This window comes from Ovis aries, chromosome 7, assembly GCF_016772045.2.
Source record: "Ovis aries strain OAR_USU_Benz2616 breed Rambouillet chromosome 7, ARS-UI_Ramb_v3.0, whole genome shotgun sequence".
Taxonomy (NCBI): Eukaryota; Metazoa; Chordata; class Mammalia; order Artiodactyla; family Bovidae; genus Ovis; species Ovis aries.
In genome coordinates, this window is record NC_056060.1 from 59094210 (window position 1) to 59107021 (window position 12812).

The following is a 12812-nucleotide window of genomic DNA, read 5'->3' on the forward strand; positions in this document are numbered from 1 at the left end:
CTCTGTATCCCAGCATCCAGCATAATACCCAGCCCATTGAAGTTAACACATATATTCGCTAAATATAAGAAACTGGATGATGTCTTAAGTCAAAGAATAAAGACTATTCCCCTGGAAGCACTCCCTATCCAATGACCTACCCAATGTCTTTATTCAATAAACATTTTATCAATTTCCCCATTATCCATAAAACACTTGCACATAGTATTTAACAAAGTGTTGATGATGGCCTATCTATAAAATCAACCTGATATATATCACTCACCATTATTTTCAGAAAACATTCAATTGTCTGTAGTTCTCTGGATTGCTCTCTTACTCCTCTCTGCCTGGAAGTTTTTCTGCCTGTCTACCTAGGAAATTTCTATTTATTCTCTAACTTTTGTCTGGTTGCTGTCTCCTTCGTAAAGCCAGCTCTAACTTCGTTCTTTTCTGGTCTCCCTAGACCCAAGAACACCTCCCTCACTGCACTCATTACTTCCTGCTGGATCGGTTTTTTCTTTATTTATTTCCACCACTATTTTGTAAACTCCGTAAGTATCAAACCCTGTTGTGTTTATTTCTGTGTTCCCAATGCTCAGCCTCAGGGCCTAGAGTGGGGGAAGGAGGAGAGGAAAGAGAAATAGCAGAAGTAGCTGATGTTTATGAGTACCTCCATTACCAAGCATTGTTTCTAGCACATTACACCAATTACTTCTTTAAGCACCTCTTTCTCTTATGCCTATTTCATGGAAAAACCAAGATAACAGAAAGATAAAAACTTTCAAATCAGGTCCCAAATCTAGTAAATAAAGACGTCTGGGGAAAAAAAACAACAACAGAAGTCTGAGATCTTAATCCAGGCCTTATGGCTATGCTTTGGTCTCCTGCCTTTCTGGAGAGGTGTCAGCAAACTTTATCTGCCAAGAGCCAGATGGTAAATATTTTAGATTTTGTGGGCCATTTAGACTCTGTCACAACTACTTAAATCTGTCATTGCAGTGCAAAAGCATCATAGCCCATATAGATGGCTGTATTCCAGGAAGATTTATTTAAAAAAAAAAAAAAAAAAAAAACAGGCGGCAACTCTGATGAAGTCTATAGGCCAGTTTGTTCATCTAGAAATTCAACAAATATTCATCAAATTTAATTGGCTCTAACAGTGTTGGAAACCAAAACCTTTTCCCTGCCCTCAAAAGATTTCCTTATCTTATCCTATAGCTGCCAGCAATTGTAGCAATTGCCTGCCTTTAGCAGGCAAATCCACTGTAGGCACTCAAAATCCAGTTGTAGAACTGAAGTGAATGGGGTGGAAATGGGGCCCTGATCTTTCCGCTAAGTTCTCATCCCCAACTTTACCTCAAGAAGAGACTACTGGCTTAGCTAGATGTCCAGCTCCCACCACTGATGTCTCACAAACAGACAACCTTTACTTCTGAGAAGCCCCTCCAAGGCTCTAGCTCCAACATTTGCCTGGCTTCCATCTCAGGTGTTTTTTGTTAACAGTATAGAAACAGCAGACAAGCAGAAAAAGCCTCCATGCTTAAGTGAGCCACATGTGTCAATCTAAGCAGTGAAGACTTCCTGGTGTTTCAGAATGTGGTTCCACAGCAGTCATGAGTACTGCTCTAACCCAGATCCTTTCATATAAGAAGTATAATAATCAGAAAAATGAATATGAAAAAAAAAGGATAAGAAAACAGAGATGCTTACTGAATTGTGAATTTCTTTTTTTTTTCACTTCACCTCAATGACAAAAGCGGCACCATACAAAAGAGCCATTTCAACTGACATATACATACTACTATATATAAAAGATAGCTAATAAAAACTTACTGTATAGCATAGGGTGCTCTCAGTAATGTACTATATGGGAATGGAGTCTAGAAGAGAGTGGATATATGTATACACCAGGTTGATTCATTTTGCTGTACAGCAGAAACTGACAACATTGTAAGTCAACTATATAGTCCAATTAAAAATTACTTTAAAAAAAGGAACCATTTGATTTGCTGAACCAGTATTGCTTTAGATTTCACAATATTTTAACATCCTATTTGAACTGAGCAGAACCCTACAGTACCCTCCTCCCCCTGCCCCTTAGTACAAAAACAAGTGGTTAATGATTAGGGCAATAGAATCCCAGACTCAGTGTCTGATGCACTTTCCTGAGTTGTTCTATAGATACTATCAGTTCAGTTCAGTTCAGTCGCTCAGTCGCATCTGACTCTGCGATCCCGTGAATCGCAGCACACCAGGCCTCCCTGTCCATCACCAACTCCCGGAGTTCACTCAGACTCACGTCCATCCAGTCAGTGATGCCACGCAGCAATCTCATCCTCTGTCATCCCCTTCTCCTCCTGCCCCCAATCCCTCCCAGCATCAGAGTCTTTTCCAATGAGTCAACTCTTCGCATGAGGTGGCCAAAGTACTGGAGCTTCAGCTTTAGCATCATTCCTTCCAAAGAAATCCCAGGGCTGATCTCCTTCAGAATGGATTCGTTGGATCTCCTTGCAGTCCAAGGGACTCTCAAGAGTCTTCTCCAACACCACAGTTCAAAAGCATCAATTCTTCGGCACTCTGCCTTCTTCACAGTCCAACTCTCACATCCATACATGACCACAGGAAAAACCACAGCCTTGATAGATGGACCTTACTCAGCAAAGTAACGTCTCTGCTTCTGAATATATCATCTAGGTTGGTCATAACTTTTCTTCCAAGGAGTAAGCGTCTTTTAATTTCATGGCTGTAGTGACCATCTGCAGTGATTTTGGAGCCCCAAAAAATAAAGTCTGACACTGTTTCCAGTGTTTCCCCATCTATTTCCCATGAAGTGATGGGACCAGATGCCATGATCTTCGTTTTCTGAATGTTGAGTTTTAAGCCAACTTTTTCACTCTCCTCTTTCACTTTCATCAAGAGGCTTTTTAGCTCCTCTTCACTTTCTGCCATAAGGGTGGTGTCATCTGCATATCTGAGATTATTGATATTTCTCCCAGCAATCTTGATTCCTGCTTGTGTTTCTTCCAGTCCAGCGTTTCTCATGATGTATACTGAATATAAGTTAAATAAGCAAGGCGACAATATACAGCTTTGACGTACTCCTTTTCCTATTTGGAACCAGTCTGTTGTTCCATGTCCAGTCCTAACTGTTGCTTCCTGACCTGCATACAGATTTCTCAAGAGGCAGGTCAGGTGGTCTGGTATTCCCATCTCTTTCAGAATTTTCCACAGTTTATTGTGATCCACACAGTCAAAGGCTTTGGCATAGTCAATAAAGCAGAAATAGATGTTTTTCTGGAACTCTCTTGCTTTTTCCATGATCCAGCGGATGTTGGCAATTTGATCTCTGGTTCCTCTGCCTTTTCTAAACCAGCTTGAACATCAGGAAGTTCACAGTTCACATACTGCTGAAGCCTGGCTTGGAGAATTTTCAACATTACTTTACTAGCATGTGAGATGAGTGCAATTGTGCAGTAGTTTGAGCATTCTTTGGCATTGCCTTTCTTTGGGATTGGAATGAAAACTGACCTTTTCCAGTCTTGTGGCCACTGCTGAGTTTTCCCAATTTTCTGGCATATTGAGTGCAGCACTTTCACAGCATCATCTTTCAGGATTTGAAATAGCTCAACTGGAATTCCATCACCTCCACTAGCTTTGTTCGTAGCGGTGCTTTCTAAGGCCCACGTGACTTCAGATTCCAGGATGTCTGGCTCTAGATGAGTGATCACACCATCGTGATTATCTGGGTCGTGAAGATCTTTTTTGTACAGTTCTTCTGTATATTCTTGCCACCTCTTCTTAATATCTTCTGCTTCTGTTAGGTCCATACCATTTCTGTCCTTTATTGGGCCCATCTTGGCATGAAATGTTCCCTTGGTATCTCTAATTTTCTTGAAGAGTCTTTCCCATTCTGTTGTTTTCCTCTATTTCTTTGCATTGATCACTGAAGAAGGCTTTCTTATCTCTTCTTGCTATTCTCTGGAACTCTGCATTCAGATGCTTATATCTTTCCTTTTCTCCTTTGCTTTTTGCTTCTCTTCTTTTCACAGCTATTTGTAAGGCCTCCCCTGACAGCCATTTTGCTTTTTTGCATTTCTTTTCCATGGGGATGGTCTTGATCCCTGTCTCCTGTACAGTGTCACAAACCTCATTCCATAGTTCATCAGGCACTCTGTCTATCAGATCTAGTCCCTTAAATCTATTTCTCACTTCCACTGTATAATCATAAGGGATTTGAGTTAGGTCATACCTGAATGGTCTAGCGGTTTTCCCCACTTTCTTCAATTTGAGTCTGAATAACATCCACTAAAAGAAAAAGCTAACTGCGTGATGACCAAATTGTAGACATGACAGAAACTGTTTCAACTTGAGCAGTACTGAATCTATGGCTAGCACAATTCCAAGAACTCACCTCAAGAGAATGGAATTACCATTATTGCTCATAATAATCTATATCTTTGTGAGCATCAAAATAATTGTAGTGCTCTCTACCTATATATTGTTGCTGCTGCAGCAACATATATGTTAGCGGACAATTAAAATTGTCAGCAAAGAGATGCTACAGACCCATGGTGACATTGTCTACTCTGTAGAATAAGGCATCCTGCATCAGCACGAAAAAGTTACAGAAGAAAGACCTTCACCTCTAATATCATAGAAATGGAATGATGTTCTGACAAGCAGGGATTTGCAAGCAGCTCTTTATAGAAGACCACCCTCGGCAGGAACCCCCCGCTCTTGTTACTTTAGGAAAGCTATATTACAACTAATTTTTAAACCAGGTACCCCATGCTCTACTCATCTCCAACCCAAGGACATCTTGCAAATCTTTTAATCACACAAAATCCTGACCCATTTGTCAATTTGTTGTCAATCAAAGAAGTAGAAATAAAGACAAATTAACAGATGACCAGATCTCTTCCCTAGTTTCCCATTCAGTAACCTCCTGAACAAATTGTGTGAACAAGATCACATCTAGAGAGAGATCACAAGGTATCAACAAGCCTGCACACAGTGGGGAATGGCAATGACTCTGACCCCCTATCTCAGTGATTAACTGAGATTGCTTTTGTTTCCCTTCAAAAGCTTTCATGGCTGAAGAAAATCTTCAGAGGTGGCTTTCAGGGGATGCTGAGTCCACCATCTCCCAGGATTGCTGGCATTCTAATTAAAGCCACCTTTCTACCAACTTTTTGAGTATGTAATTGATTTTGTAAGTGGCAAGCAGCAGGACCAGATTCACTAGATCTGTTCAGTTCAGTCACTCAGTCGTGTCTGACTCTTTGCGGCCCCATGGACTGCAGCGCGTCAGGCCTCCTTGTCTATCACCAACTCCCAGAGCTTACTCAAACTCATGTCCATCAAATTGGTGATGTCATCCAACCATCTCATCCTCTGTTGTCCCCTTCTCCTCCCACCTTCAATCTTTCCCAGCATCATGGTATTTTCAAATGAGTCAGTTCTTCTCATCTAGTGGCCAAAGTATTGGAACTTCAGCTTCAGCATCAGTCCTTCCAATGAATATTCAGGACTGATTTCCTTTAGAATTGACTGGTTGGATCTCCTTGCAGTCCAAGAGACTCTCAAGAGTCTTCTCCAACACCACAGTTCAAAGCATCAATTCTTCGGCGCTCAGCTTTCTTTGAAGTTCAATTCTCACATTCATACATGACTACTGGGAAAACCATAGCTTTGACTAGATGGACCTTTGTTGGCAAAGTAATGTCTCTGCTTTTTAATATGCTGTCTAAGTTGGTCATAACTTTTCTTCCAAGGAGCAAGCAACTTTTAATTTCATGGCAGCAGTCACCACCTGCAGTGATTTTGGAGCCCCAAAAATAAAGTCTCTGTTTCCATTGTTTCCCCCTCTATTTGCCATGAAGTGATGGGACTAGATGTCACAACCTTAGTTTTCTGAATCTTGAGTTTTAAGCCAACTTTTTCACTCTCCTCTTTCACTTTCATCAAGAGGCTCTTTAGTTCTTTGCTTTCTGCTGGATAACACTATGAATTACATGTCCTGATATCCATTATCTTCAAAACAGGTAATCAGAAAACTAGTGATATGAACTATACTAACTGCATGACAAGGGTTATATATGTTGCTAATGGTTATTCAGATCCTGATTTAATTCTAGTGAAAAATAATTTGTTGTTGAAATTCACTGAAAAAGGTAACATAACTTTTTCTAGGTGCCACAAGATGTTTCCTACAAAAATTTTAAAATACCAAAACAAACTATAAATGTACATTTAATATATTATTAGATCATCACTTTGGTTTCTGATCCCTAAACTGAGTTGGGCTCACATTTGAAAAATCACATGATGCTTCCAGTGAATTTTCCCTGACCATTGTAATTCTGTGGTTGGCATAGGCCAAAGCAGGAGAATTACAATGGTGAATTGGTAACTTCTTGAGGGCAAGAGTGTGTGTTATTCACCTTTGCCTCACAAGAAAATTCAGCATATAGCAGATCAGTAAGAATGAATTTTGAATTTAATGAAGCCAAGAATCTAGGTAATTAAGTTTACCAAAATACATACATTCTCCAAATTCCCTCAAGCATGCTTCAAAATCAGTAAAAATCCATGGGGCACAGAAACTTTCCACCTGGGGGTGGGGGAACAACACACGCCCTATTTTCTCCAGCAGACTCACCATCTTGAGTGTTTGGACTGAGAATTTGGGTCTTGAGTTCCTGCAGGCTAATTCCCAGACATTTACAGAGCTCCTCAGGGCTGTAGGGTTCAGGGTGAAGGGCGTCCTCTGTGATCAAAAGCATTTCTTCCAGACTGATCCCCAGTTTGGCCTGCACCTCCTCCAGCCGCAGCACTTCTTTCCATGGCAAGCTTTTGTGCTTAGCCAGGAGCTGCAAATTCAAACCAAGATATACGGTCAGTTTTCATCCCAGAAATTGATACACACTATTTTAATGAGCGAAATTCAACTTTCAGCTTTTTTTTCCATTCAACCTATTCACAATTCCCACCACTGCTTGAAAATGAACTCTGAATTCAGATGTTTGAAATTAAACATGCTTGTGTGACACTCACAGGCTAGTTACGTATTTTTCCTAAAAATAATAATGATAATAATCCCCCACTGATTTTTTTTGCCTGTCACCACTTTCCCTCAGGGCTATTTCTTTGAATAATTTTGTCAGTTGGTCCCTATTCAGTTCATCCCCCAAACACCGCTCTCTATAAAGTCTACAGAAAACTACTCAAATCTCACACATGACCTGAGTCCTGAGGTAGACACTGAATGCCCGATTTCATTAGAGCACTTCCTGTTTACCACATGCCTCTATGAAATGGCTAACGAATTTAAGTATCTGGCATTTGGAGTCAAGTCCCAGATTTTAAATGAAAACCTCATTGGTGACCTTATGAAAAACCATTTCATTAGGTCGTTGGTGGTAGTACAGCTGTATGTTTCTCCAGCCTCAAGAAAAGGGTCTGGCTTCCAGTTACATCCTGAGTCACCCCCTCAATCTGCTGGGGAGAGTGAGTATAATCCAAATCTTTGTAACCAGGTCCACTCACAGGAAACACACTCAAGAATGTGTGTCCCTCATTCTCCTCAAACCACTGACTTGAGACCTTCAGAGCAGGTGACAGTCAAAATAATGACGGTATCTCTCACCCTGGAGGTCTATAAAATTCATTCCCAGGGTGTGAGGACCACAGGTGCAGACAATGCAAACAGCAAAAAGGAGCAAGCAAGAGAAGGGAAATGTGCATCTGATTTACTCTTCTATTACGATGATGATTTGATTTTCTTTTTGACAGGAAGCAGATTTACCAAAAGACCATTATACTTTGGTTAGGGCCACTCACTTCTGAAGAATGTTAATAACAGTAGTTCTTATATTCATTAATCCTCTTTTTAAAACTCTGGCTCATACATTTGAAAGGAGTTAATGATTTTAAAGCAGAACTGGAGAAGGGGACAATAGAATCACGTGTTTCTATTCAATTATTTCATGGAACATGGCGCCATTTTTTAAAGCAAAGACACAGACTAAGACCGATCTTCTGACCTTGTTTGCTTAACACATTTAATGTTTATTGCTAAGTCGCGTCAGTCGTGTCCAACTCTGTGCAACCCCACAGACGGCAGCCCACCAGGCTCCCCCATCCCTGGGATTCTCTAGGCAAGAACACTGGAGTGGGTTGCCATTTCCTTCTCCAATGCATGAAGGTGAAAAGTGAAAGTGAAGTCGCTCAGTCGTGTCCGACTCCTTGCGACCCCATGGACTGCAGCCCACCAGGCTCCTCCATCCATGGGATTTTCCAGGCAAGAGTACTGGAGTGGGTTGCCATTGCCTTCACTGACACCTCCACAGACAGATTCATTCATTCATTCAACTCATTCATTCATGGTCCCAACTGGGGTATTTTTGGAATACCCAATGTATCCCAAAAATAATTTCAGAAAACTTATAGACATACATAAAACAAAAGAAAAACATACAACATACAACATATTTATTTTATACAGAAATAGAGCTAAAGTGGATGATCTAGAATTATACTTTCTCAAAACACAGATTCAAATCCAACTGAGATAAGCAATGAAGTTAAGAAATTCATACTTGTATGATGCCATATGATTTAAATGTGATTTTTACTTCTTTTCACATTTGACAACTCTGAGAAAGGTATTATTACCTTATTTAAGAGATGAGAGTGACTTATCCAAAGTCATATAGCTAGTAAGAATAGAGTTGGAAATTTATTCCACATCCTGCACCTTTTTCTTGCTTCCCCAAGGTCACATTCCTAATGGGCTATGCTTGATATCTATGTCACACTACTCAGTTCAGTTCAGTCGCTCAGTCGTGTCTGATTCTTTGTGATCCCATGAATCGCAGCACACCAGGCCTCCCTGTCCATCACCAACTCCCAGAGTTCACTCAAACTCATGTCCATTGAGTCAGTGATGCCCATCCAGCCATCTCATCCTCTGTCGTCCCCTTTTCCTCCTGCCCCCAATCCCTCCCAGGAAGGATCAGAGTCTTTTCCGATGAGTCAACTCTTCAAATGAGGTGGCCAAAGTACTGGAGTTTCAGCTTTATAGCATCATTCCTTCCACAGAACACCCAGGGCTGATCTCCTTTAGAATGGACTGGTTGGATCTCCTTTCAGTCCAAGGGTCTCTCAAGAGTCTTCTCCAACACCACAGTTCAAAAGCATCAATTCTTCAGTGTTCAGCTTTCTTCACAGTCCAACTCTCACATCCATACATGACCACTGGAAAAACCGCCTTACTCATATGAGTTCAATCACCACTCAAGTCTTAGAAATGGTTTCTAAACACAAACTAAGATTTGTGTTAGAAGTGAACATTGCAATGATTAAAGACACTTTGATGGGTTCCTTCTAAAATAAGAAGGAAATGTGGAGAAAAAAAATCAAAGAACGATCCCTAAGTGATGAGAGTGGGTTCTTCCTAAGAACCCTTCAGTACACACCATCTCCAAGTTCCCAATCCTGGTGTCGCTTCAACAAATCACATTGCTTCAGGCACTTGGTCCCAGAAAACTGTCCTAGGACTGTGTGGGGAGAAAGTCTGCAAAGTTGTTTTCAAAGGCTGCCTCTCTGTGTGCCTTTGTTCCACAGGCAGAGACACTAGCAATTACTCTAGCAATATCCCAGTTTGCTGTTGGGCCCACTTAGCTCTCAGCTGGAGGGTCCAAAGAGCCAGTTCAGTGTGTATTTCAATTAACTCTACCACATGCCGTCAGTGACAGCTGCACAGCCATGAGGCCCTGAGCGGTCCACTACATTGTAGGAGTCAAATAGGAAAGCCGCCTAAACCCTTTGAAATTTGGCTCAGGAAACGTAAAGATGACTTGCAGATGAAGGAAGTGGATGGGTAAGATCTGTTGCCCAAACACAGAACTTCGTGAAGGAATTTGCCACTCACAGCCCGGGTGCCTGGCCCTACTTCACATTCGTGAAGCAGGGCTAGGGGTCATTTTGTGACAAGTTCCTCACTCAGGAGCAGGCTGGGGATATCAGAGAAAGCAGTTCTAAGCCAGCATCTACCATTTCTTTTTCACTATTTCAGATTCCATTCCTGGGAGGTTCCTGAGCCTGGCTGATGCTTTGTGGAAAAGAAAGCAGTTTATGAATATTTTGTCCACAGTCATGCAAAGAAGTAGATAAATTGTGCTGAGACCCTGTCTTAGGCTGATTTCTCTTGGAAGCAGGCCCCGAGACAAGAATTTGTGGGGAGAGGGTGATACAGAGAAGTTTTGGCAGAGGAGTGGAAAATGAGACAGGAAGAAAAGCCGATACAAAGTGCAATGATACGGGAATTTGTGAGGTTGGGCCTGCTGGGCCCTCTGGGACCTGTATGTATACACCTCAGATGTGTACAACTCAGACAAGAAAGATCAGGTATTTATCCCCTAACTCTCATCTACCATTGATTGAGGGCTGATTCCAAGGGTTTTAGCTCCCTAGACTTACAGGTTGTCCCATATGCAAAATCATCACTCTCCTCCAACTGGAAAATATCCTCAGTCCGGGAGGCTCCCTGGAGCTTCGAGTAAGAGGGTGTGGCAGGAAAGTGCTAACATATGGACCCTAACTCAGGAGCCTATCTGTCAGAACCCACCTCTCTCTGACTTTCTCATTGCTTTCTGCAGTATCAACAAATCAATGGGGAAAGTACCAAGTCTTTCTCCTCACTAGGTCAGCAAAGGATAAAATTTCAAATCCCTTCTCTGAAAAGTTATTTTCCACACAACAAAAGCAGCTGTGTTGGTGGTGGTTTGGGTTCTATAAATCACACATGCTTATTTTTAAATCTGAAGAAACACGTAACAATTTGAGGATTAAAAAAAATGATGAAGAAAATCATCTGTAATCATCCCAATAAGATAACCATCAATTTCCCATCTTACATCCTATGATACATTTTTATGCATACTTCATGCATACCTATATACATATAGTTTGATATAAATGGGATTATATACAACTTTTTATTGTGGATCCTTTTTTTTTGCTATCTTCCCCTCACCCTCTTCCAGCTACATGGAACCACCCCCCAGCGACTTCTGTGCCCATGTTGAGTTCATAACCATCATGAACACATTCACAATGTTGACCTTCCTCTGTGTTAGTCATTCCCACTCTCCATGTTCTCCACATTAGTTTGCAGGCCACAGACTAAGTCTGAAGAAATCTGCAAAGCTGTGCAGAATGACTCTGCTACAATCCTCACTGTACCCTCAGCACAGTCTATCTTTTTTCTAAGTCATCCTCAAGCCCGGTGCTCTGGAGCTCATGCACGCCTAACCCTTAAGGGGCACAATGCAAAAAGAAGGCTAGACTCCTGCCCTTACTTAGAACAAATCACAACCCACTTTGACTGGAAATTCCCTATTTGTAAAATGGGATACATAATGGCTACCTCATACGCTACAGTAAAGATTAAATAATGTCTCTCTGGTTATACCTTCCCCACAAGACACCTTTTCCTGGGCCTTCAAACATATACAGGTGTTCCACTCATCAAATTCTTATAACTAAAGCTACTGCTCTTCATTTCTCCTTCTCTTTTGCTGTCTGACAACTAAAACCAATGACCCAAGTCACCACTTCTGAGCCCTCCGTGGCCACTCTCACTGTTCACGATGGTTTCCCAGAGGTCCTTCTTATCCCCAAAAGAATTTCCAAAGCCACAGGATTTCTCAGTCCTCTTATTACTCAATAAATTGGTAGCTTCTGGGATTTTTCACTACCTACCTTCTTCACATTCCCTGTAGCACTGAATTCTCCCAGCTTCCCTCTCACCTCTCTGGTCCTTACATTTCCATCCGTGACTCAGTTTTCTCCTTTTGTTATTACTAAAGATATCTCCCAAGTTTAACACCCCCAGCCTTCTGATCTTCTCTTGTCACCTTCTCTCCAAACTCCATTCTGGGTTCAGCAAACTGAACTCAATCCTTAGTCTCAACTATTATCTCAAAACAAATACACCTGAAGGTTTTGCCCAAGCCAAGAGAAACATGCCAAGCTCCAATTTCTAACCACTTGTAAGAAAACACGGGCAAGTGTCATCACCTCCCACTTTCCTATCACCTTCCATCCTATGTTCCCCATACCTATGAGTCGCAGCACTATGCTTTCCATCACTTCAGCTTAAAACTATAGCCCTTTGCAACTCAACACTTCGCCTTCACTTGCACACAACTGCATGCAATGCATGTTCGCTCCTCTGAATGAAGCACTCGCGGCTCATGACTGATGCAGCTCATAGTCAACCCAAGGAGACAGGCATCAAGAAATAATTATACAGTGAAGAACTTCCTCCATGTGATAAACTGCTATAGTGGAAAAATATAGGATGTGACAAGAGCATATAAAAGGACATTTAACTTAATGGCAGTGGGGAGGGTGGTCAGGGAAAACTTCCTCAAAGTAATAGCATTTATACCAAAAGGAAGACAGAAACCCAGTCACACCCTTATACCTGACCTTTCACCAGGTCCAGTCAGAGCTTCTTTCCTTTTGCATCCCTCTCTTGTGATCCCATCCCCACTGACACTTTAAAACTTCTCTTCAAACAAGTAAAAGTTCCTGCGGCCAACTTAATGTTTCTAGAGTACGTTAATATTAGCAGCTCCCACTGCTTCCAGGACCAAGCCTGGGTGATCCTCAGCATGGCACTGAAGGCCCTACTACACCTGGTTCCACCAACACATAGACCCTATTCCCAGTATGTGCATGCCCTGCCCAGCGGCCAGGACTCACTGTCCTGGGAATACTCCATGCCAGCGTCCCGGCAGAGTGAGCTCAACTAAATCAAC

General features: G+C 41.7%; 1 protein-coding gene across 9 annotated transcripts in view; it reads right to left on the minus strand.

Moving 5' to 3' along the window:
* GALK2 (galactokinase 2) overlaps positions 1-12812 on the minus strand; it is a 153713-nt gene that overhangs the window by 38300 nt on the left and 102601 nt on the right. For all 9 annotated transcript variants that reach the window (XM_004010625.5, XM_042252487.1, XM_060418032.1 and 6 more), the window contains one exon: positions 6644-6854. In XM_004010625.5, coding sequence (XP_004010674.1) covers positions 6644-6854 — 211 coding nt within the window. The remainder of the gene's footprint in view (positions 1-6643; positions 6855-12812) is intronic.